Source organism: Anastrepha ludens, chromosome 2 (assembly GCF_028408465.1).
Source record: "Anastrepha ludens isolate Willacy chromosome 2, idAnaLude1.1, whole genome shotgun sequence".
NCBI classification, from domain to species: domain Eukaryota; kingdom Metazoa; phylum Arthropoda; class Insecta; order Diptera; family Tephritidae; genus Anastrepha; species Anastrepha ludens.
The window spans coordinates 184,823,435-184,847,890 of record NC_071498.1 but is presented as its reverse complement, the minus strand read 5'-3'; the positions used below and the strand labels follow the sequence as shown (position 1 = coordinate 184,847,890).

At 34.7% G+C, this 24,456-nt stretch overlaps 3 protein-coding genes and 1 long non-coding RNA gene across 4 annotated transcripts; 2 read left to right on the top strand and 2 right to left on the bottom strand.

Annotated features, from left to right (window-relative positions):
- Positions 1-664: 664 nt before the first annotated feature.
- Positions 665-1,279, top strand: LOC128856072 (uncharacterized). Its single transcript, XM_054091448.1, has 4 exons — positions 665-765; positions 831-929; positions 986-1,158; positions 1,274-1,279. Exons 1-4 carry the CDS (start codon positions 726-728, stop codon positions 1,277-1,279), a joined length of 318 nt encoding a protein of 105 aa, XP_053947423.1. The 5' UTR covers positions 665-725.
- Positions 1,209-2,946, top strand: LOC128856128 (ATP synthase subunit beta, mitochondrial-like). The gene is made up of 6 exons (XM_054091535.1): positions 1,209-1,356; positions 1,409-1,678; positions 1,738-1,804; positions 1,868-2,191; positions 2,250-2,536; positions 2,596-2,946. The coding sequence occupies exons 1-6, from the start codon at positions 1,306-1,308 to the stop codon at positions 2,884-2,886; spliced, it is 1,290 nt and encodes a 429-aa protein (XP_053947510.1). The 5' UTR covers positions 1,209-1,305; the 3' UTR covers positions 2,887-2,946.
- Positions 2,947-7,483: 4,537 nt separating this feature from the next.
- On the bottom strand, positions 7,484-8,402 carry LOC128860979 (uncharacterized). The gene is made up of 4 exons (XR_008454324.1): positions 8,317-8,402; positions 8,133-8,257; positions 7,861-8,069; positions 7,484-7,806 (listed from the first exon to the last, which is right to left on the bottom strand). It is a non-coding gene; the product is annotated as an uncharacterized LOC128860979 (long non-coding RNA).
- Positions 8,403-16,322: 7,920 nt separating this feature from the next.
- LOC128856062 (uncharacterized) lies at positions 16,323-17,436 on the bottom strand. The gene is made up of 2 exons (XM_054091439.1): positions 17,165-17,436; positions 16,323-17,102 (listed from the first exon to the last, which is right to left on the bottom strand). The coding sequence occupies exon 2, from the start codon at positions 16,854-16,856 to the stop codon at positions 16,323-16,325; it is 534 nt and encodes a 177-aa protein (XP_053947414.1). The 5' UTR covers positions 16,857-17,102; positions 17,165-17,436.
- Between the last annotated feature and the right edge of the window lie 7,020 nt (positions 17,437-24,456).

Sequence of the window (24,456 nt, the reverse complement as noted above, 5' to 3'; positions counted from 1 at the left end):
GTTTTGCATTTGCAATGACAATAAACAAATCACAAGGACAATCGCTGGAATTATGCGTAATTGACTTAGAATATCCATGCTTCTCCCACGGACAATTATATGTATCATGTTCACGTGTAGGAAAGCCATCAGTTCTGTTTATTTATACCACAACTCAGGGCAAAACAAAAAATGTAGTTTACGAAAAGGCTTTGCGTTAGTTTAAGTTTAAAATTAACATTAATTTTATATTGTAAAAAAAGTATAAATACACATAGAGTGAATTTAAACTGAGTGTTCATTATTCATTTCTAATTTTGATATGCCTAGCGAAGCAGGCAGAGGGTCCGCTAGTACCCAACGCAGTTTACGAAAAGGCTTTGCGTTAGTTTAAGTTTAAAATTAACATTAATTTTATATTGTAAAAAAAGTATAAATACACATAGAGTGAATTTAAACTGAGTGTTCATTATTCATTTCTAATTTTGATATGCCTAGCGAAGCAGGCAGAGGGTCCGCTAGTACCCAATAAAATGCAATATTAAAACTAATATTAATATGTACATGTGCATGTATTGCATGAATAATACGCCCTAAAATGTTATTACATCAACGCCAAATATTTTTTGTGACACCTACTTTGCTATAATATCATAAGTTTCTTAGTCAAGCAATAGTTGCAAAAAACGTATATCGTCATAAGTAAAGTTACGTTCTCAACAATTTTTAAATACATTACTTCAATTATGGCTTGCCTTTTGCGATATTTGCAGCATCCGGCCTTAGGTAAATAATTATCTGATAATATATATAAGAATTTTTTTTGTTTACATATGTGTATATGTATCTAGCTTTAAAGCATTCATTTCTTCCAACACCACAACATGGAAGATTTTTCAATGTGCCAAAGTTTAATAAGCAATTTTTGTTCAGACACTTCTCCGCGTCGGGTAAGTAAATAACAGTTCTTCATTCGTAAGCACAGTTGTGATACTCATTTTCAAAGCGGATGCCAACGATCATGATGAAAGAAAGGAACCCGGCTCAGATTATTCACCTCCGAAAAAATGCGAAGATGAGCAGGATGAAGAAAAAGCTAGGCCATTATCTGCTGGTTGTGGAGGTTTTGGAGAAGTAGAGCAGGATAAAGCGGATTCCAAAGGAACAGCATGTCAAGATGTAACAGCCGAACAACTGAAAACTGGAAAAGGCAAAATATCTAAACAAGAAGATAAAATACGACCTAAGGCACCAGTGGTTGGAAAAATTACTGCTATTATTGGGCCCATAGTAGATGTGATTTTTGAAGATAACGTTCCAGAAGTTATGAATGCAATGATTGTACCAGATTATCCAGGCGGAAAACTGGTTTTGGAGGTAAAAGAAAAGTCAAACAAAGTTTATACACAGTAAGTAACTATGGCTTTAGGTATTTCATCATCTTGGTGGCGGTGTCGTGCGTTCCGTGGCAATGGACAGTACGGAAGGACTGCGTCGTGGCCAAAAGGTACTTGATACTGGTTATCCAATCAGAGTGCCCGTGGGAAAACAATGCTTGGGTCGCATCATGAATGTTGTTGGCGATCCAGTTGATGAGCGTGGTCCAATTCAGTCTAATTTCAATTCATTCATACATGCAGACCCCCCGGAGATGGTAGATTTAACCGTGAGCCCAACATTACTAGAAACCGGCATAAAGGTCTATTTCGTATTACAATTCCGAAAATATTATTTTATTTGAAATTTTGCTCTTCAAAGGTCATTGATCTGTTGACTCCATATGTAAAGGGTGGGAAAATTGGCCTTTTCGGAGGTGCCGGTGTAGGTAAGACAGTCCTCATTATGGAGTTAATCAATAATGTGGCTAAAAAACATGGAGGTTATTCAGTATTTGTTGGCGCTGGTGAGCGTACTCGAGAAGGTAATGATCTCTATATGGAAATGATTGAGTCCAAAGTCATTTCTATCAAAGATGACAGTTCGAAAGTAGTCTTGGTATATGGGCAAATGAATGAACCACCTGGGGCACGGTCGCGTGTTGTATTAACTGGTCTTACAATAGCAGAGTACTTCCGTGACATAGATGGACAAGATGTGTTACTATTCATTGATAATATCTTCCGTTTTACACAGGCGGGTGCTGAAATTTCAGCACTACTGGGACGTATACCATCTGCTGTTGGGTATCAACCTACGTTAGGTACAGATATGGGTAAGCAACAAAGGAGCTTCATTAAACATTTTTGGTCAAAAATTCTCATCTTCATCAGGTGCAATGCAGGAGCGAATCACTAGCACCAAAAATGGTTCCATAACTTCCGTTCAAGCTGTTTATGTGCCTGCTGATGATCTCACTGACCCAGCACCCGCTGCTACCTTCGCACATTTGGATGCCACCACAGTATTGTCGCGTGCTACTGCCGAGTTAGGAATTTATCCAGCGGTGGATCCCTTGGATTCAACATCACGTATAATGGATCCAACCATTGTGGGTGAAGAACACTATAATGTAGCTAGGGGCGTACAAAAGACGCTACAATCGTATAAATCACTGCAGGTTCTTAAAAACTTTGTTTGCTTTGAGCTTGTTGCGAGTATTAAGTTCGTTAATTACAGGATATAATTGCTATTCTTGGAATGGACGAGCTCTCCGAAGATGACAGATTGATTGTGGCACGCGCTCGTAAGATTCAACGTTTCCTCTCACAACCTTTTCAAGTGGCGGAAGTATTTACTGGACATCCTGGAAAAATGGTATCCGTTGACAAGACTGTGGAGGGTTTCAAACGCCTTCTTGACGGAGAAATGGATGACTTGCCGGAGATTGCTTTTTATATGGTCGGTGATATAAATGATGCTATCGAAAAGGCCAGAAATTTGGCAATAGCAATGTCCGTGGAAAAATAAAAATATGTTCTTGTTTCTTTTTATTCTTCAATGCATAACAGTCTGTATATGCACATGTGAATGTACAAAATAAATATTATTAAATTTACAATATTAAAATGATATATACGCTCTAGCTACGAGGTTTAGTCAGCTAATAATATAAGTGTGAATATGTACTATTTGAGATTAGTTAGATTTAGTGATGAAGGAACGGAAAGGTTGGTAAGTGCGTGTAGCAGGATATGCGGCGCAGTGTAGGAGGATATGATGTGTGCTTAAGTTGTTAGCGTTGCACAATGACAGATGGGTTGAATACTACTTGTCAGATGGTGATCATGCGTGATACGAGGACCATTCGATTTTTAGGTGACTCCTTCAGCCTGTCGGATATATATTTTTAGTAGATGTTATACCTAGCGCGTTGAATGAATATTAGGGCGACTTTTGTGCAAGTTTCGTAGTTACCTGAATGTCCGGATACATACATTAGCTTTACATTGGGGGTTAACTGTATTAGAGGGTGTTGTATATGGTATATTTGGCCCGTAACCAATTGATTATTATTATAATTACTAACAGTTGATTTATTAAACACACCCTATTGATAAACTTAAACACTAAGTACTAACTAGTATGGTATTCAGCCTAACGGTTTTTAAGTATAGGTACAAGTGATTTTCTTTTATGTAGTATGCCATTCGCAGTTGTTATATTATTACTATTATTATTATTTACTTCCCTTAATAATGGAAGAAGTTAAGACAACTATGTTCCCCTTGATTAAGGAAGAAGTGGTAAATTTCTTTTGACAGCACGATATCAATTTTTACATCACATTAAAGATGAAAATTATATCCGCAGTTATTGAAACAGACGGGAGGATAATCCTTTTATTGACGTCATATTCAGTTTTAACGTTTTGTAATCTGCCCAAATGATAAATTTCACTCTATTAGCTTTCATGAACTCGAAACATAATATGGCCACAGTAGCCATAGCTGTAAGCTTATTGTATTTTTTAGTTAAGTGTAAATACAATTGTCATTAAAAAAAAAGTCTGCCCAAATGACAAATTTCACTCTATTAGCTTGCATGAACTCAAACATTATATAATATGACGACTTTAACGTCACATTCGAAGGGGTTTGAGTAATTGGGTACATCTAATATATTTGCACCAGAGAGGTCTGATAGTATTTTGAGAAAATTTTTCTGGAGCTTTACCACAGTATCACTTGGGGCAGTATGGATAGATTGGTTAGAAATAAGGCTTTTAAGATTACACAATCTGCTAGTAAATTTTCCACAGGTCTCGTTTTAAAAGGACTTCACCTCAGCCGTAATGGGGTGCTATAAATTTCTTTTAACATGGATATAGAAGATTTCGGTAATTGCCGTATATTTGCAACCCATAATATATAATATCTGAGCTATTCAGTGAGTGACATCTTTCGTTCTGAAATGAAGAATCTCTTAGGACCGACTTTTCACAATCCTCTGTTGTTTTGGTGGTTGAGTTTCCAAGAGAGCTATTTCTTATAGCCACTTCCTTTTGTCTAGTAAGAGAAAAACAGTCCTAAATGCCAAACCTGAAATTTTATCAATGCGGAAGTTTGTGGAATGGTATGCCAAAAGCTCATAATCGTGCCCTAGATAAACACGGACAATTGCAAAGATAGTGAGCTATACTAAATTAAACAATCATATTCTTTATGGTGTTGACTTAGAAGACGTTTTGAATTTTAGATGGAATTCAACTTTCGGCATTAAATAATTTGCAATATAAAGCCGAAGGAGGGGCTCAAACAATTTTCAAAGCCATTGAACTATGCCGAAGAGAAACATTATTGAGTATATTGCATATAATTCATTAACTATTTTAGCAACTTTTCCAATAAAAATCTGCTAGAATGAAAGATAAAGTGTATAAAAATGGAAAAGAATTTGAAGATATTTTATTGATTCATGCGGTAACCGATTTTTTAAATTACCTTAAATCATTTCATGATTCTGTACCAAATCGCATTTTCTAATTAGTTGTAAAGAATGGTAGCACATGATTTATGTATAAGTACATTATTAAATAAAACAAATAACATAGTAGTTTACGAGGATCGTCTTTTGAACTTAACCCGGGAAGTCCCATAACTTTTTTTGTTTTGGATTTTTGTGAAATGTTGTATACTTATGTATTTTGATCTCCTGAGCACGAAAATGAAGTCCATTTTAATTTTCCTCGCCTCGATTTTCCGGAAAATGCGGAAAACTAGCGTTACCATATGGTAATCGTGGGACCTCTAGACAACATTGTTATCTTTCCATTTCACCAAACAAATACCAGTGCTTTTCATTTCAATTGATTCAGAGTAACCTCTTTCCATTGACTTGAAGTCTTTTTATGCACTAGTGGACAGCTTGCTGGAATTCTGTTTTCTCGGATTGTCCCAGTACCATTATATCCGCATAACTTGAGATATGCCAACCGAGGATAACTAGTAAACAGGTTATCGAAATAAAACTGGAATGACAGCGATTTCAATTCATCAGGAAAATCGTCGATCATGCTGACTAAAGGAGCGGCGCATTTTCTAAACTTTGCTTCGTACTCCAAATTCGGTCGAGGATTCTTCCCCTGGTAAATTTCAAAATTCACCAAATAACCAGATGGAGTACATAGGGACCAGACTTTATATCCAAATCGTAATGGTTTGCCCTTTATAAATTGCTTGCATCCATGTTTACCAAAATAGGATATCACGCTTTCGTCGAAAGAAAGATTTTGTTCCGGATGGAAATTTTCTATCATTTTTGCTTTCAAATGATCCATAAGAGGACGCAGTTTCCACATTTTGTCAGGATTTGGGGCGTCTTTTGAAGAAGCCTTGGAATTTTCTTCGAAGTGGAGATTTTGCTAAATCTCTTGAAAACGATTCCGACGCATGGTGTTACTGACAAGATTGTTCCGAATGTCTTCATCCTGACTCCACAAAAGTTTGTAATTGGAGTGATAATTATAGCCAGTGACGATCAATATGCCTATGAATGCTCTAAGTTCGCTGACTATTATATTTGGGTTCGGTCTATTCTGTTCCACCGAATATAACGCACTTTGTTCGCAAATATGTTCCAATAATGTGTCATCAAAACATTTTTCAAACTGTTCGTGTGGCAGTGAATGGCGACAATCTTCGTAATTTGCGCTTGGAAAAATTGGAATTAGAGATGACGATTTCTTCTTGACCCATTCAAATACAGTTTCCTTGTTTCCTGATGGCAATGCAACGTTTGAAGGTTTCGGTTCAATTGTACGTAAGCGCTTCCTCATTGGAGATTCTGAACGATTAGCCATTGTTTCTTCATCCTCCATCTCATTATAAGTGTCTTCAACCTCAATAACAGGCAAATCTCCTGGATTTGGTGCTGAAAAATTTAGAGTTTATAAGATTAAAATGATGGTATGCTTATACCGTCTCTAAACATGCCTCCCATATCCTCCTCTTCATGAAAACCTTGCATACGTCGCCCACTAGCCATAACAACTTCGCAGCCACCTCTTAGCTGAGCCGGGCAAACATTATCTGGAATGCCCGCACAATCATCTTCAGCGTCATCTTCGCCAGATTCGTTGCCATCCATCCACAGGAGGCTCGATATAAAGAGTGGTTGGAATATCACACAGTTGATTTTGATCTTCTGCTTCATCGAGTTCTTGAATGAAATCAAGCATTTCTTGCAACGATAAACCGCTGTAATTCACAAAATATCAATAAATATGATCAAAAATCTCAAAAAAAAACTACACCAAACGTAACTAAAACCCTGTACCCTAGACGTCCCACGGTTACCATATGGTAACGCCTTGAGTAAAATACAAAAAAGTTACACAAAAAATCAAATTTCAAACAAAAATAAACTTGCATTTACTAGTTTATTTCATTTGCTACAAGCTGATGCAATTTTTTTGGAAATATATCAAAAAAGCAAAAAGTTATTCATATACTTACCGACGTGCCATGTTAAAAAACCACAATAATTCACTTTTTTTTCACCTGAGTTTGACTTCTTATAGCTTTGCTACCTGCACTAAAAATAAGAAAAAACTTATGTTTTTCCGTGAGCTGCATTTATTCTGCGTGAAATACAGTTGTTCTTTTTTGTTTTTGTTATTTAGTTCAGACATAATACGTAAAATTGCAACGGCATGTTTGCATTACCATATGGTAATCGTGGGAAGATTCGGGTTAACCTTTTCCTGGCACAATAAATTGGTTTTAATTTACAGTTAGAAAATAATATGTTTTTAGCAATCACTTTTCTTAGAACAATTTTTTGGGTGGCCCAATACATCTTTATGTCTATAAAGACTCAAACTGTTTGTTTTTGAAGACTCAAACCCCCACGGTGGATTGAATTCTAGATACATTTTCAGAAATTAAGCGACGGGTCGAAATCATGTAATTAATTTGTTTTCATTAAAACTATGTTTTTATTTTTGTATATTTTGTATACATTTATATATACATTTATTATTATTTTTGTATACTTTTTTTTAGAACATTGAGATAATTTTATACCATGGTATATTGGAGATTATAATCCTTTCGTCCAGCTACGATGGTGAATTTATTGTTTTAGTGCGAATATAGCATAGTCTGAATTTAGCGATACTCTACATAATGAACACGGAAAGGCAAAGTTGGAGTATTGCCTACATTGCAAATAGATAAGCGCCAGTCAGTTCTTTAAGGATTTCTATAGGACACTAGATCTTTAATATTTAAATTCAGTTCAAATAAGATCCAGTGGTCTAAAAACGACTTCGTACTTTAGACTCTGATTTTGCCCCCTTAACGAATTGTCTGTAATGAGGGAAGGTCTAGCATCCCCTCCTACCTCTCGTAGTCATCCGAACTCAGATAAACAAGGCTGGAGTAATACCTACATTACGAATTTTTAAATTGATATTAAGTATGTAAGCAAATAGTTACTCACCTCTGTTGTTCGCTTCTGCGCTGCCATAAACTTCATGTTTCCAGTTCGCACCGCAGATTAACAGCAACTTCCCTGCATCGCCACCTATACTGATAGTTTTCCGACTTCTGCGGGTGGCACTAATCTATTGTATGGTAAATATGATGACACCAGGTGCCTACACCTCTTCTGTTGCCTTCTTCAGTTTAATGACTGTTTAGTTCGAAGTGCTAAAAGTACAGCAAAAAAAGGTTTAATGTGTTTTTTAGCTATAATGCAGGATCTAAGATTACCACTATTGCTTTTTTTACACTGTAGAATGTGTTAATGTTTTTATTGCTAAAGCAATTAACATTCCAGAGTTCTTCTGTGAGATCGACGTCAGCATTTCCTTCGCACAGGAGTACCATTAAATAAGCTAAAACACAATTCAAGTTAATATAAAAAGTTTAAAGGATATTCTTAGAAACTTCATACCAAGACTATTTTTTCAACGGACTCTTGGTTACGTCGAGAAAGGCAAAGGAATCATCTTCAAATTTCAGTTCAAATTTCATTTATTGCTAAGCTGTTCAAAAAATTTGCTCGAAATTTTCGACCTTTTGAATAATGTAGGCAACTAATCAAAATTTGTGAATTTTATTTTCCGTTTTTATTTTATCGTTCCAATAGCGTTGGCACTGTGTATGAATAATCTATAAAACTTAAAAAGGGTGCTGACAAAAAAGTCAAAATAGTCAAAACAAGCATCGCTCAAATTGGTATGGTTAGACCTGGGCTGGCATAGCTCCTTTGTCCATTGACCATATTTGAGCTCCTCAGGGACGTCAACCCAGAGAAGGGCGGCTTACGTAGGTATACCTAGTTCCGCCATTGGTCACTCAGTACGTATTTATCACTCTGAATCCCTATTACGCTCTTATTGGGTTTTAGGAAGGAGATAAGTGCAGTTTTCTTTGATCATTTTGTATGTTATTTTATCAAAATCAGGTACCACATTTAAATAGTTTGATAAGGTAATATTGCATGAACGCGTTATACAGTGGATAATTAGATTTGACTTCGTGGATTAATGCAAAAATGGACATTTTTTTATTATTTGGTATTAGGAAAAATAGATGAAAATGCGCATCACTGGGGGAAAAACAAATGATCCGGTTTAAAGCATTCAAATTGAAATTTATTCATTGCTCACGTTACACATTTCGCTGTGACTTCAGGTGCTATTTTTTTCGATTATATAAAGATTATATTTCTATTATAGATGGCCAAACGTCCAATAAAGGGTGTAAGTAACAATTATATATGCATTATATATATACTATATATGTATATTAGTGCCATTTATTGTGTATGTATTTGTAAATAAATATTATTTGAGTTTATATTAATTTTTTTTTTAATTTGACATTAGGGTAAAAATGGCCTATCGACATATTCAGATTTTGATTTGTTTGCTGATTTCTGTAAATATTATGTATAGACATATACATATTATATAGTTACATGATCACCCTATACATATACGTATATACCTATTCCTATATTATACCTACTCTTAATTCTAACTTAATCTTACTCTTATATTTAACTAGCGAAAACCCGCCCGTTCCGCTGGTCGTCTTTAAAAAAATCTACATTAATTAATTAAATTAAGCCGAAAAATACTGTGTGTATTTTATAAAAATTCTCGCGCATGAACAGTATTGAAAGAAGTTTTAAATAGTAGTAGCAATTAAAAAACGTTTGATGTGATTTACTTTATTACTTTTTTTTATTGTAATGCTCTTTGGTATACAATATTCTTCGTTTTTCCATGCGTTGTTGAATAAATGAACAATACCGATGGCTTACCAACTCTTGAGCATGAAACATAAATTTGGCCATGAGAAAAACATGGGTATTCTAAATCAATACCACAAATTGATAAAGTTTGGCCTTGTGACTTATTAATAGTAATCGCGAATGCAAGGCGAACAGGAAATTGAAGACGTTTGATTTCAAACGGCATATCCGATGGTATCATTGGTATTCGCGGTATTAAAACGTCTTCACCAGAGTATTTTCCATTCAAAATTGTTGCTTCAATGACGTTATTCATCAATCTCTTAACTGTTAATCGAGTGCCATTACATAGTCGTGGTTGATTTATGTTTCTCAACATAATAATCGGTGCTCCTATTTTCAATCATGATTTTTGTAATTTTGAGGCAAATTTGGGGAAATACTTTGAATTAACTGTTCTTTCGTTTGACTTATTTGACAAAAGTTTGGTTGTAAAGTTATTAAGCCAGTTAAATTGTCGACAGGAACTTTGCCATTTCCAATATCCAATAATTGCTGTGAAAATTGTGCAGCTGATGGATCATTTTGCATTAGAACATGTACATTTGTAGTTAGTTTGAGTGTTTGAACATGTCTCCACAAATATGATGATTTCAAACATGCAGCCAATTCATCTGCTACAGTTGCTCGAGGAATAACAGGCAGTGTTTGTCTAAAATCACCTGCCAGCAGCACTAAGGCACGACCAAACATTTCATTTTTACTACGTAAATCTCGTAATGTCCTATCAAGCGCTTCCAGTGACTTTTTATGTGCCATCGTGCACTCATCCCATACAATTACGTGTGCGAAAAAGCGGAGAAGGAGAAGAGAACTGTTCTATTCCCCCCCGCTTTAACCCAGCTATGTGTTCAGGTGCAAATGACTTTTTTGCGTGAAGTCTGACATAAAATAAGTTCAATTTACTCTTCTTAAATTTATATAAACTTTTCCAGGCGAAGTAAAAAAACTGACATATATTTGCTTCAACCGTATATTTGTGAGTACACAGGTAACACGTAAATATATGAATGATATAGGTAATATCTCATATTAGCATAACCTTTCTGCAAAAAATTAAAGAAACGATCACCAATCACGCCGGCAATGATACAATGAATTTTTCACTATAACTGATTAACTTTATATAATAAGCGTATATGTAACATTTTAAAATTTTTTTAGAATTTTTTTTTTAATTTTTAAGAATAAGTGGTCTTCATCTTCCTCTTCCTCTTCCTGTAGCTATTCCTTTTCCTCTTCCATCTCCAGCTCCATCTCCTTTCTTTATCCCGGAAACGGGCAGTAAAAATTACTTCACTTAAAAGCTTTCATCAACAGCTTCCATCTGATCCTCATATTGTACAAACACATCCAAGGGTACCTTGGTCCACCTTTTCGGCTATATCTCGTGACCCTGGTCACTCAGAGATCTAAAAAATACTCTGTATTAAAGCACTCATCAGTAGCTTTGATTTGATACCCACAATGTAAAAACACATCCTAGGGTTACCCGGGTCCTCGTTTTGGCCTTCGGCAGCGCCACCTGGTGGCGAGTGGAATCAATAAGCATATTATACTAACCTTCACCGTGGAAAAATATATATATATACCAAATTTCATAATAATCAGCCCAGACACACACGACCAAAATGTATTCAATTCTAATGAATGCTATGTGCGGTACAAAAAATACGTGCGGCAAATAGCAAAAACACACTCACTTAACCGACGCACCGCACACACATGCGTTATCGGATTTCAACTAAACTTCACAGAAACCTTTGCCAAAGCAACACCAACAATGTGTGTAACTTTCATTGTTTTCCTTATACGCGTTGCTGAGATTACCCCGGACAAACGCACACTTTTTTTCGGCTTAATTTTTATATATTATATTATATTATATATAGATATATAGATTACTTATGCTAACTCTTATTTAAACCAACAACTGCTTTACATACTTTCTCACACTCTACACCCACACGCTTACTCACGCTAGTTTTACTCTCTCCCATTCTCATTAAATGTATTATCTAAAATTAGTTAAGCTTTAAGCTGAGAAGAGTCTTTGTAAATTTTCGGAAAGAAAGTGAACATCAAATTATGTATGTATATAGTTTGAAGGCGGAATGTACATTCGTCTATGCGCATATTAAGAACTAATACCTTGAAAAATCAAACGAAATCGTTCGACATGAACATTTTATTTCAAACAAAATCAAAAGTTGATTAAGTGAATAAATAAATAAGAATTGAAATTCGAAAAATAAAAAACTTGCTGTGAAAGAAGAATTTTCCATTATTAGAAACTGTAAAGTGAAAAAAAAACGGTAAATCAAAAACCGTTATAGTAAACTAACAGAAGACAATCAAAGCAGTAAGCGAAAGAAGAGAAAAAAAAACCACAACAACGAAATCACGAGAAATCACCGCTTGCAATAAGATGAACAATTAGAGCGAAGGAGAACACATTTTCGTCACCGAGAATTCAAGGTCACCTTTACCCAAAGTCATTACCTTTAACAGCAGCGCTGCAGCAAATTTTGAAACAAAAATAGTTGAGAGTCAAGCGGGAGTGATCCGCACTTATGTATGTGTATATATGTACGTAATTAGCATTTAAAGTCAACACACATAATTTTTCTAATATATTCGCAGAAACTCATTGTTTAAAAGTAAAATTGATTAATTTGTATAACATTTCATTATGTTATGTTATGTTATGTTATGTTATGTTATGTTATGTTATGTTATGTTATGTTATGTTATGTTATGTTATGTTATGTTATGTTATGTTATGTTATGTTATGTTATGTTAATGTTAACTCATTCTCTATATCCATACAAAATATCTATCAAACAAATAAAATTAAAATTTTCTTTTGAAAAATGCAACCATTCAATCAGTATTTTCTTATGACGTTATCACGTTAAACTATCGTCAGTAAATCGACTTTGTTATGTTATGTTATGTTATGTTATGTTATGTTAATGTTAACTCATTCTCTATATCCATACAAAATATCTATCAAACAAATAAAATTAAAATTTTCTTTTGAAAAATGCAACCATTCAATCAGTATTTTCTTATGACGTTATCACGTTAAACTATCGTCAGTAAACCGACTTTACAGACATCCTCTTTTATAATTCACTTAATACTTTGTTATGTCGGTTAAATAATGCGTCAATATTTTGCACAAATAGTACTTCCAGTGAAAGCAATGTCAGAATTACTTTGAATTCATTTAAACATGGTTTACACGAACCTGTCAAAAGCATTATTGTTAGTAGGAATCCAAAAACTTTAAAAGACGCATATGATATTACAATATAAAATCAAATGGTTACTTAAACTTTAAAAATCTGCAAAAATTTTTTTTTAACAGTAGTTCGCTTAACAGAAGCAGCAACTTAGAACATAATGCTGATAACATGAATTTTGCTGCTCAACAACATAGACAGCAACATAGTTATAATAGAGGACCTAATATGAACCAATTAGGGAGTTCACAAAGTGTACTATTGATGCTATTTCTCCCTTCTGCTATTGAAATAGCACAGTTGTATAGTCGAACGTGTGAACATCCTTTGCTATTTGATGTACTATTGTGTGTGCTATTCACCCAATCAATCAGCTGCTTAGCAGAAGTGAAAATAATACAAAAAAATTCGGTCGACGAACTCATTGACAAAATTAGAATCTGTAGATGTGATTCGACAATTGAAGCTTTTTATAATTCACTTAATACTTTGTTATGTCGGTTAAATAACGCGTCAATATTTTGCACAAATAGTACTTCCAGTGAAAGCAATGTCAGAATTACTTTGAATTCATTTAAACATGGTTTACACGAACCTGTCAAAAGCATTATTGTTAGTAGGAATCCAAAAACTTTAAAAGACGCATATGATATTATAAAATCAAATGGTTACTTAAACTTTAAAAATCAGCAGACATTGTTTTTTAACAGTAGTTCGCTTAACAGAAGCAGCAACTTAGAACATAATGCTGATAACATGAATTTTGCTGCTCAACAACATAGACAGCAACATAGTTATAATAGAGGACCTAATATGAACCAATTAGGGAGTTCACAAAGTGTACTATTGATTCTATTTCTCCCTCCTGCTATTGAAATAGCACAGTTGTATAGTCGAACGTGTGAACATCCTTTGCTATTTGATGTACTATTGTGTGTGCTATTCACCCAATCAATCAGCTGCTTAGCCGAAGTGAAAATAATACAAAAAAATTCGGTCGACGAACTCATTGACAAAATTAGAATCTGTAGATGTAATTCGACAATTGAAGCTTTTTATAATTCACTTAATGCTTTGTTATGTCGGTTAAATAACGCGTCAATATTTTGCACAAATAGTACTTCCAGTGAAAGCAATGTCAGAATTACTTTGAATTCATTTAAACATGGTTTACACGAACCTGTCAAAAGCATTATTGTTAGTAGGAATCCAAAAACTTTAAAAGACGCATATGATATTATAAAATCAAATGGTTACTTAAATTTTAAAAATCAGCAAACATTTTTTTTTTAACAGTAGTTCGCTTAACAGAAGCAGCAACTTAGAACATAATGCTGATAACATGAATTTTGCTGCTCAACAACATAGACAGCAACATAGTTATAATAGAGGACCTAATATGAACCAATTAGGGAGTTCACAAAGTGTACTATTGATGCTATTTCTCCCTTCTGCTATTGAAATAGCACAGTTGTATAGTCGAACGTGTGAACATCCTTTGCTATTTGATGTACTATTGTGTGTGCTATTCACCCAATCAATCAGCTGCTTAGCAGAAGTGAAAATAATACAAAATATAAATATAAACATAAAAATGCCTAGGAGGAGCGAAAAAAGTAAAATAATAGCAGCGATTTGTCAAAAATATACACACGACATCTTCATTGTGGACGAGGGTAAGTAATCCAACACTTCCTTTGTGCTCGTTTTACGTGTTGATTGTAGGTGATGAAGACGAGCAGGAAGATATCGATGAAAGTTTCAGACTGAATATGCTGATATTGCTAAACAATCGCCGAGGTGTCCATTTAGGAATTCCTAAGTCAAACCAATGGAAGCTGAAGGTATTGGAGCATTTAGATGAAAACAGATTTTGCCAAATGCTGCGGGTAAACCAAATGGAGTTTGACCACCTTTTAATCTTAGTAAAAGATGATGATGTGTTTCGGAGTGATAACAACTTAATACAGCTTCCGATTGAACTTCAGCTTAAAATCGTACTTTATAGGTTGGGATCTTCAGGTGAAGGACTTTCGATCCGTAAAGTGGCATCCTTATTTGGTGTTGGAGATGGCGGTACCATTCAAATCGTAACCAGGCGAGTTTTTTCAGCCATACTCAATTTAAAGGGTAGATTTTTATTCTGGCCCAATGAAAGAGAGCGTTTAAAGCTGGTCGCAGCCACAGAAAAAGAAATGCCTGGATGTGTTGGATACATTGATGGCTCCGAAATAAAATTGGCCGAAGCACCGGTTAGGCATCATGAGATATTCTTTTCCCGTAAGCGCCAGTACTCTATCAAAATTCAAGTAATTTGTGATTATCGCTTACGCATAAGGCAAGTTACACTAGGTTACCCGGGTAGTGTTCACGATGCAAAAATGTTTTAGGACTCCTTGCTCTCAAAACACCCACACAGATTTTTGTCGACATCGCAATGGATTGCTGGTGATAGTGCATATCCACTGAAATCATATCTACTGACCCCATTCCGCCTAAATAGTACAGAATACACGTGCGAATTGAAAATTGTTTCGGGGCTGTGAAAGAAAAATTCCCTAGCCTGAAAGAACTCAAGTTCAGATTGCACACAATACAAAACAAAAAAGATTGCAATGATTGGATAATGGTATGCTGAATTTTACACAAGATTCAACAATGAGGATCAAGAATGCAGTTTAGAGCCAACTACCAACTTATTACCGTTAACGACCCTTAGGGATAGTTTATTAAACTTTATTCAAAATCAACCCAGTAATTAATGCTACATCAAACTCCTTCACCATGTCAATAAAAGCCAGTTACTCCAAATATTTTTACTTATAGCAGAGCTGTTCACCCCATATACACTTTTAGCACTTTTGTTTTTGTTTTGCCCTGAAGAATAAGCACAGATACAAATTCACACTTGGAATATTAAAACAGAATTTTTCATAGCACTCCCATTTTACCTTACATATGAATTCGATTCATATGAAAGTGCCTGAATTTCATATGAAAGTGCAAACAAAAAGCCAAGGCACTTTAGTATGATATTCAAATTTACATTAACAAATTAACAACAAAAAAATTTTCAAAAATATTATAGCACTGAAAAAAATTTTAATTTAAAATATATTATTAAACGAGACCATCAAAATTCTTTGAACTTTTAAAATAGTTTTTTTGTTTTTTTTTTTTTCAATTTAAAAAAGTTTCTGTGCACATATAATTTTGTATATGTATTGCGATTTGCACTTCAATATAAAAATTTTTGAACAGCCCTGCTTATAGTTTTGAATCAGTTGTGTGTTTTTTATTAATAAAAAGAGTTAAACTCAAAAATATTTTCATACGTAGATACATACATACATATGTATGTATATGAGGACATGATTTCATGAAGTTTTTCATTTATACTTGAGTTTCAATTCCTCCATAGACAAACGCTCTTGCATTTCAAGTTCAAGAATTTTCAATTTTTCTTGGCTTTGGAGTTGCTTTTCTTTAAAACTTTCTTCATTTCGTGCCTGCCTTTCCTTTAGCTCAAACTCCTTTTGCTTAAGGGTGAATTCTTTTTCCCTTATGAGCAACTCCTTATCTCTTGCTATAGTTGCTGCCTCCAATTTCCCCTTCTTGAATGCCATTACTTCAGCTTGTACCTTCATAATGTCCGAAGCTGCTGTCCGGCTGTATATACCTTTGCAGCTCATGTCTGTTGTTGGAGTCAACGTGCAAACCGGACTCTGAGAGCTCGTGATTGGTGTCATGCTAGAAGTGCATACTGGAATATGAGGGCTTTCCGTAATCTGTACCAGCCTTTGCGATTCGGTTTCAATTATTTGGCCCTCTTCAATTAAATTTGCCATTGTGTCATCGATAACGGAAGATTCGCAAATTCGGCTTCCAAAAATGTCATCCAGCTCGTAAAAAAATGAGCACATTTTTAGCAAAGTTCCTTGGAAAAAAATTTAGGCTATTGAAATTAATCGGCAAAGAAATATTTTAGGAACCTACATACCTTTAATGGTATCGCCGTTCATGCTCCCTGCTCCCGTCGATCCCTCCCATGTTTTGGCTTTGTTGTAGCTCGATCTCATGTTCCGCACTTTTGCACGCACCAGCTTCCACTCCATTGTAATATGCTTCTCCTCGCAAAAACCCTTATAATAAACTTAAGCGGACGGCTTCTGCAAAATAAACGTATGCACGTACATAATTTTATTTTACTTCTATGCAAACAAAAACAAACCTCAAGTCGCCGATTTTCCAATAAAAATTCGATAAGAGACTTCTCTTCTGCCGCCGTCCATCTCCGAGTTGGGTTGCTGCGAATGCGCTTGCCTCTGTCCTGGAATAAAAAAAGTTTTTAAAAAGCGAAATGAGTTGGCATTTAAAAAAATATTTATTACTTACTTTATTATTTTGCTCTAATTCCATTCTAATTCCGATTTTGCTTTTGCACAAAATCAGCTGATCGTATAGCATAGACAAATAGCACACTAAACATACCTTTTAAAGTTGTATTGATATAGCAGTATTTGTACATGTTAAACAAAAACAACAACTTTACAACTGTGCTAATACAATAGCATGATTAAAGAAATACGACAAATAGGACATATTGTGAACTCCCTAAATATCTTAATCAACAGAACAGCCAGCTGTTCAATAACAGCAATATAAGTAATACAGCAAACGATGCGTTTAGTCAATAGCATAGACAACAGTAGAACAACAATAGCATTAATAACAATCACCGACAACCAAGTTTTAATAGCAACAACAGTTACCAAACAAATAGAACCAATCGTAGCTCTGGTAGTTTTCTTAATCAAAATAACAGTAATGAAAGACTTTTCAATAACAGAAAGTATAACAATGTAGAACCCATGGAAATAGGAGTCAACGAAAACGAACAAAATTTTCAATTACAGGGCCCAGAAAATTACCCTATATAACAATTAAAACAAACGTAAGAAAACTTAGGTTTATAGTAGATACTGGTGCCGAATTTAGCATTATAGATCCAAATATTTGCAATCCCAAGTGGAGAGTAAAATCACGTTCTATCACCTTAAAAGTAATAAATCGAGTTGTTACTACAGACGTACGGTATAGCTTTCCATTGTTCAAAGAATTTAATAAACCAAATTTTAATATTAGTTTTCTAGAATTTAATTTTCATAAGATTTTGATGGTCTAATAGGTAACAATATTTTACTTAATTTGAAATGTAAAATCGACTATGAATACATGGTTTTAGTAACAAAAGATGCAACTTTACCAATTTATTTTTGTGAAGAAGAGGAAATTACTGTAGATAATTATCTGAAAAATGAAAATTTGCAAATATTTGTCAATGAAGAAGTAGAAATCACAGAAGACTCGGTATCTAATATGTTTCCTATTTATAGCAAACTGTATAGATGCCCTGTGATACATCGGGCAGAAGTAGACAGGCAAATACAGAAAATGCTAGCGCAAAATATAGTATCTCCGAGTTGTAGTCCTTACAATTCCCCACTATGGGTTGTACCAAAAAAAACAGACAACGGCGGTAAACAAAAATGAAGAATTGTAATCGACTACAGAAAACTAAATGAGCAAACAGTAGACGATAAATTCCCACATCCAAATATGGAAGACATATTTGATAAGTTGGGTAAATGTTGTTACTTTAGCACAATAGATCTCGCTAAGGGATTCCACCAGATTGAGGTACACCCCGAGGATAGGGCTAAGACAGCTTTTTCAACTGCAAGTGGCCATTACGAATTTAATCGTATGCCATTTGGCCTAAAGACAGCCCCTGCAACATTCCTTCGATTAATTAATCATGTATTAAGAGATCATATCAACAAAATTTGCGTTGTATACCTAGATGATATTTTAATATTTTCCATTAGTTTTCAGGATCACATTGATTCCATTAAAAAAAAGAGGTTGTCTGTAAAGTCGGTTTACTGACGATAGTTTAACGTGACAACGTCATAAGAAAATATTGATGGAATGGCTGCAATGTTTAAAACAAAATTTTAATTCTATTTGTTTGATAGATATTTTGTATGGATATAGAGGAGGAGGTAAATGGAATTGCAATGGAATAGGTCAAGTTACATTTACACAAACGTGAAAAATGACGAAACATTTATCAAATTCATGAAAGATATCTTCAATTTCGACTGTACATCAGACGTTAATAAGTCAACAACACTAAGAGGCAACATCATCGATTTGCCTTTTTCAAGACACTTTACACTCGAAACACTCCCTTTCATTTCCTACTTTTTCCATCATCGTCCTATTCTCAACAGAGAAATGGTTCATTACCATGCACACAGGAAGAAGGCATATGCAAATACAAGCATGTGATTTATATACCTACATATGCGCATATACATACATATATATGCTCACTCAAGTAGGACAGAGCCAGATGTCGAACGTTGCCGAACGCGGGGGCCGATTGTGCTCTTTGTCGTTCGTTCCGCGCTCTCGCTTGCAGTTCAAGCACATTAGCTTACATTTGCTTGCGTACGGAATAGATTCGTATATTTGATATGTCCATATGACTTGTATGCATCTTTACATTTAGATTTGCTCTTTTTGAAAATTGCGCGAAATTGTATATGTATATGCATGTTTATATACATATATTAGTATACAACATATCTTATAAGGAATATGGTAAATATTACCATACATTTTTTCCTTCATATATAATAAAAAAATTAATAATAATAACATTAAAACAACAGGTATTATTAACAAACTTGGTTTTATTTTAAATTCTTCAAGTAAATCAAATTAATAATAATCAATAAGAGCATATGCAAATACAAATACGTGAATTTATATATGTACATATGCGCATATACATACATATATACGCTCACTTAGGTGGGAGAGAGCAAGATGTCGAACGTTGCCGTTCGTTTGCTTTGTTCGTTCCGCGCTTTCGCTTGCAGTTCATTCAAGGTAACGGCAATGAGCAAGGTAACGACAAATGAGCAAGGTAACGACAAATGAGCAACTTTAAGGAAAATACAACTTGAGCACTGAAAATGTTAATTAATTTCATTGTAACTTAACCATACTACTTTCAACAATTAAAAACAAACTAAAATAGATATTTGCGAGGACACAAATAACTTAAGGGTGGAGGAATTACATGATCACCCTATATACGTATATACCTATTCCTATATTATACCTACTCTTAATTCTAACTTAATCTTACTTTTATATTTAATTACTTATGCTAACTCTTATTTAAATCAACAACTGCTTTACATACTTTCTCATACTCTACACCCACGCGCTTACTCACGCTAGTTTTACTCTCTCCCATTCTCATTAAATGTATTATCTAATATTAGTTAAGCTTTAAGCTAAGAAGAGTCTTTGTAAAATGTGGAGTTCAATAAAGTTCTTTGACATAAGAAGACGTTTTACTTCTTTTCTATATAATAACGAAGTGAAACACGTCTTCTTCTTCCAAGAACTTTATTTCAACTCCCAGTTTAACAAAAACTCTTCTTAACCTAAAGCTTAACTAATATTTAACATTTATGAGAATGGGAGAAAGTAAAACTAGCAATGAATGTAGGAATGCATGTTGTGTGTATGTTGAGTGTATGTTGAGTGTATGTTGAGTGCGTGAGTAAGCGTGTGGGTGTAGAGTGTGAGAAAGTATGTAAAACAGTTGTTGGTTTAAATAACAGTTAGCATAAGTAATTAAATATAAGAGTAAGATTAAGTTAGAATTAAGAGTAGGTATAATATAGGAATAGGGTGATCATGTAACGAAGTATAGTAGTATGTAACATTATAATATAACTATATACATACTTGTACAGTCCCTTAATATGATATTAACATTTCAAGGTCTTAACATGCGGACTATAGCGGACTATATATAATTTTGACTTCTTCTAATTGTTTATTTGCTGGTTTCAATATAACAGTAAAAGTGAGGAAAATGGTTCATCCATTTGTGGAACAAGTTCGTAGTTCATTGCATATGCCTGCTAAAGTAAATTCAAAAGCTACAGGATATACTGAATTTCTTTTAAGTTGGAACATTAATGGTAAACATCTTCAGCAACTCCAAATTCTTTAAAGAATCGATAAAGAAAAAAACAAAACAAAAAAGCTACGCGACGTAAATATTGTATTACAAAACAGATCGTTTACCATCGTAATCAGCGAGAAAGTCAACTAAAACCCTAAGTTATTATTATCACTAAAACTTCAGTTGAAGTTAAGTTCAAAGCTAGTAATACTTCCGAATAATAAATTTTTTTGACAAAGCATGAGACCAAAAGGACTTCAAAGAGGAAGCTGGTTAAACTATTGATCAACTTGTTCTGGCTTTACAACATTGTAAAGCAAACGCTATATGGCCCACCCTGTATTTATACCCTTCAAATATAGTATTTATGATATAATTTTATTTTATTCTCATTTTTAGTTAACATCACTGTCAATACGAAATATTTGTAAGCCTCTCTCTTTATTTTATGTTCCAATAATTTACTTTCATATTATTAACTTAACAGTGAAGTTGTGTTATTTCATCTCGGCATAATAGCGGTCCGAGTGTATTTCCTCCATGAAACAGCTCCTCATAAAAATACCTGCCGTTGTAAAGCAAACGCTATATGGCCCACCCTGTGTTTATACCCTTCAAATATAGTATTTATGATATAATTTTATTTTATTCTCATTTTTAGTTAACATCACTGTCAATGCGAAATATTTGTAAGCCTCTCTCTTTATTTTACGTTCCAATAATTTACTTTCATATTATTAACCTAACAGTGAAGTTGTGTTATTTCATCTCGGCATAATAGCGGTCCGAGTGTATTTCCTCCATGAAACAGCTCCTCATAAAAATACCTGCCGTTCGGAGTCGGCTTGAAACTGTAACTACCTCCATTTGTGGAACAACATCAAGACGCACACCACAAATAGGAGGAAGTGTTCGGCCAAACACCCAAAAAGGGTGTACGCACAAATTATCTATACCATAAGGGTGAATGTCTGTACGTTGTCCGCGCATCACTACGAAACGACAACACCAAATGACGTAGAAATTTTTATACATTCATATTTTCACCCAATGAAGGTTATAGACATGTTTTTATGACGGAACTCCCTTCCCACATCCTCCAGGCCGCGCCACCACTCTCATTCGTCACTAATAATCCAATATTTGCTTAAATTTAATCTAAAAATCTTAGTTTTTCCTATTTCCCACTATTTATAGCACACTCTAGACTTCATAATCCGCATCAACTATGACCCAAATGCAAAGTTCAAAAACGGTTTGAAATAGAAAATTAATAAAAATAATTTTACTTGATATTTTTCTGATTAATATTATGGTTATTAATAAAAAAATATTTTCTATGAAATTATTGTTTGTAATTCTTTTATATACATATCCTAAATCCCTCAAAATTACTCCTATGCGAGCGATTAAAGCTAGTATATACATTTTTTTACAATCAGCCAACGGAGGAAAACAGTATCTAGCTAACCGTAGGCTACATGATGAACTCATAATATAGTTGCCGATGAGTAAACGAATTGAGATGGCAAGCTACGCAGCATCCATCCAGCCGTAAGCTAAGATAAGGCAATTTAAACGCTTATCTCACCTCTTTGGTCTGTAATGTCGAGTCAGCACACGAATGATAGATTTCCTTGTCACCGGGTACTTGGCAGCAGAATTCTGCCCGCTCATTTCACACGCACTCACACACTTGTCCAATCATTATTCAGACGGCAACGAAGTAACATGGGCGTAGATTGGGTTGTTTTTTTTCGTGTATCACCATTGCAATATCAGTTTTTGTAACAAACAGTAACGAGACCCCGGTTCGTCAGCCAATCAGCTGATTCTTTCAAATTCGCTGAGCGCCGGTTAACGTTCTGACATTGACTACACTTTCTGAACTTTTTTACCATGGAGTCAGCACGATACCCCAAACGCCGTATCGTATTGCATGTCGCCGAGTCACAACTCCTCCCGAGATGATAGGATCTCATAGTTCATCTATATCATAGTGCCGAATAGATGGACCGAAGCAAATAAACCTCACATGTGATTTTCATACCTCAACGCCGAACATGTAACCCGTAGCTGTTAACAGTAGAAGCCATGCGTCACAGAAGGCTGAAGAAAAATGTAGACCTAAGTAAATTGCCAATACAAACGTACTCACACATCAAGCCAAAGCTGTTGATCAGGCTGGATCAACGTCAAGTTTATCATCGTCCAGTGTGAAAATGAATCCGCAGCGGAGTCCGAGCTCGGATGGGTGGCGTATAGTCCAACTATCACCGAACCACAGTCTTTGGTACTATTCTTGCTCGTGAATAGTGAAAGTGACTAGTCATTGCACACTTTGGTAGCTGTATTTTTCGACGTCGAAAGGTTTGCTGTTAGACCATCACCTCCCGTCGAATGCTAGGTTAAATTTCTACTAAAATTTCTCTAAGATTTCAGATGAGCCACTTGTGGCTTTTGCAGTGAGCTTCCTTATAGTTATCTTAAGGCTCTGAGTAATAACATTTGGCGCTGCTTGTTCGCCATGCGCAGCGAACTACATTAAAACGATTATCGAGCGATTATAGAGCATCGCAATGGCAACGACAACGTAGGCGGTGCGGTAAAGTCCATATTAGAATACCTCTATATGGACAACATGGTTGACAACTTTGGGACTGCAGAAGATTCCCTCACCGTTTCCCTTTACACATTCAAACGCTGGGTTCGAACGAAGTAAGGAGGGCGCGTTGGGGAAAAGGTTTTTAGTTTATTTTAGCAACGTTCAACCGACTGGTTTAAGCTAAAACTTAATAACGTAGATGCATTAGTTATACATCTGTCAAGGACTTCAACCAAAAGGGAGCTTCTCAGTATCCCAATGTCGATTTTCGACCCCGTAGGATTTTTATGTAATTTTGAGTATGCGTGAAGTGTGGAAGCGCAGTAGCCGTTGGAATGTATCGTGACCGATAGAGGTTAGTGATGTATGGGAGAAGTTGGAGAATCAACTGGTTCCAGCCCTAAATAAATTTTAAAATAAGTGCACGGGATTGAAGACTGAAGAATTCACGCACACTAAATAGATTAACGCACACTAAAGTATTAAGTTAGAGCCAATAAAGGAAAAGGGTACTCTATTTGAAGCCAGCGGCCGCCTATACATACTTTGTTAAATAAATCAGTTATAATTTTAGTGATCAAAGACTTTTCTCAGTTTATTTGCCTGTTTGCATTCTTAATAAAATGGTATATTTTATATATTACATAATATACATAATACTTTACAACATAAATTATTATGACAATCGCTTTTTAATTCGAACGAGTATGTACTATATGTACATGTCTCTCACGTACGCTCCGTAATTAGATATATTATTTCTCAGCTGTATCACTATTTGTATGATTAACATAAATGTGTATTCGAATATAGGTATAGGTAGTTTACTCTATGTATTCATGCAAGGACAATAGAAAAATAA

Excerpts from the sequence above, each read along its gene's own strand:
- LOC128856072 (XM_054091448.1), top strand. The coding sequence starts at position 726 with ATGGCTTGCCTTTTGCGATATTTGCAGCATCCGGCCTTAG. Across the intron at positions 766-830 it reads TTTGCAGCATCCGGCCTTAG|CTTTAAAGCATTCATTTCTT; the intron begins GTAAATAATTAT and ends ATATGTATCTAG. Across the intron at positions 930-985 it reads CAGACACTTCTCCGCGTCGG|CGGATGCCAACGATCATGAT; the intron begins GTAAGTAAATAA and ends TCATTTTCAAAG.
- LOC128856128 (XM_054091535.1), top strand. The coding sequence starts at position 1,306 with ATGAATGCAATGATTGTACCAGATTATCCAGGCGGAAAACTGGTTTTG. Across the intron at positions 1,357-1,408 it reads GCGGAAAACTGGTTTTGGAG|GTATTTCATCATCTTGGTGG; the intron begins GTAAAAGAAAAG and ends CTATGGCTTTAG. Across the intron at positions 1,805-1,867 it reads TTTCGGAGGTGCCGGTGTAG|TATTTGTTGGCGCTGGTGAG; the intron begins GTAAGACAGTCC and ends GAGGTTATTCAG.
- LOC128856062 (XM_054091439.1), bottom strand. The coding sequence starts at position 16,856 with ATGTGCTCATTTTTTTACGAGCTGGATGACATTTTTGGAAGCCGAATT.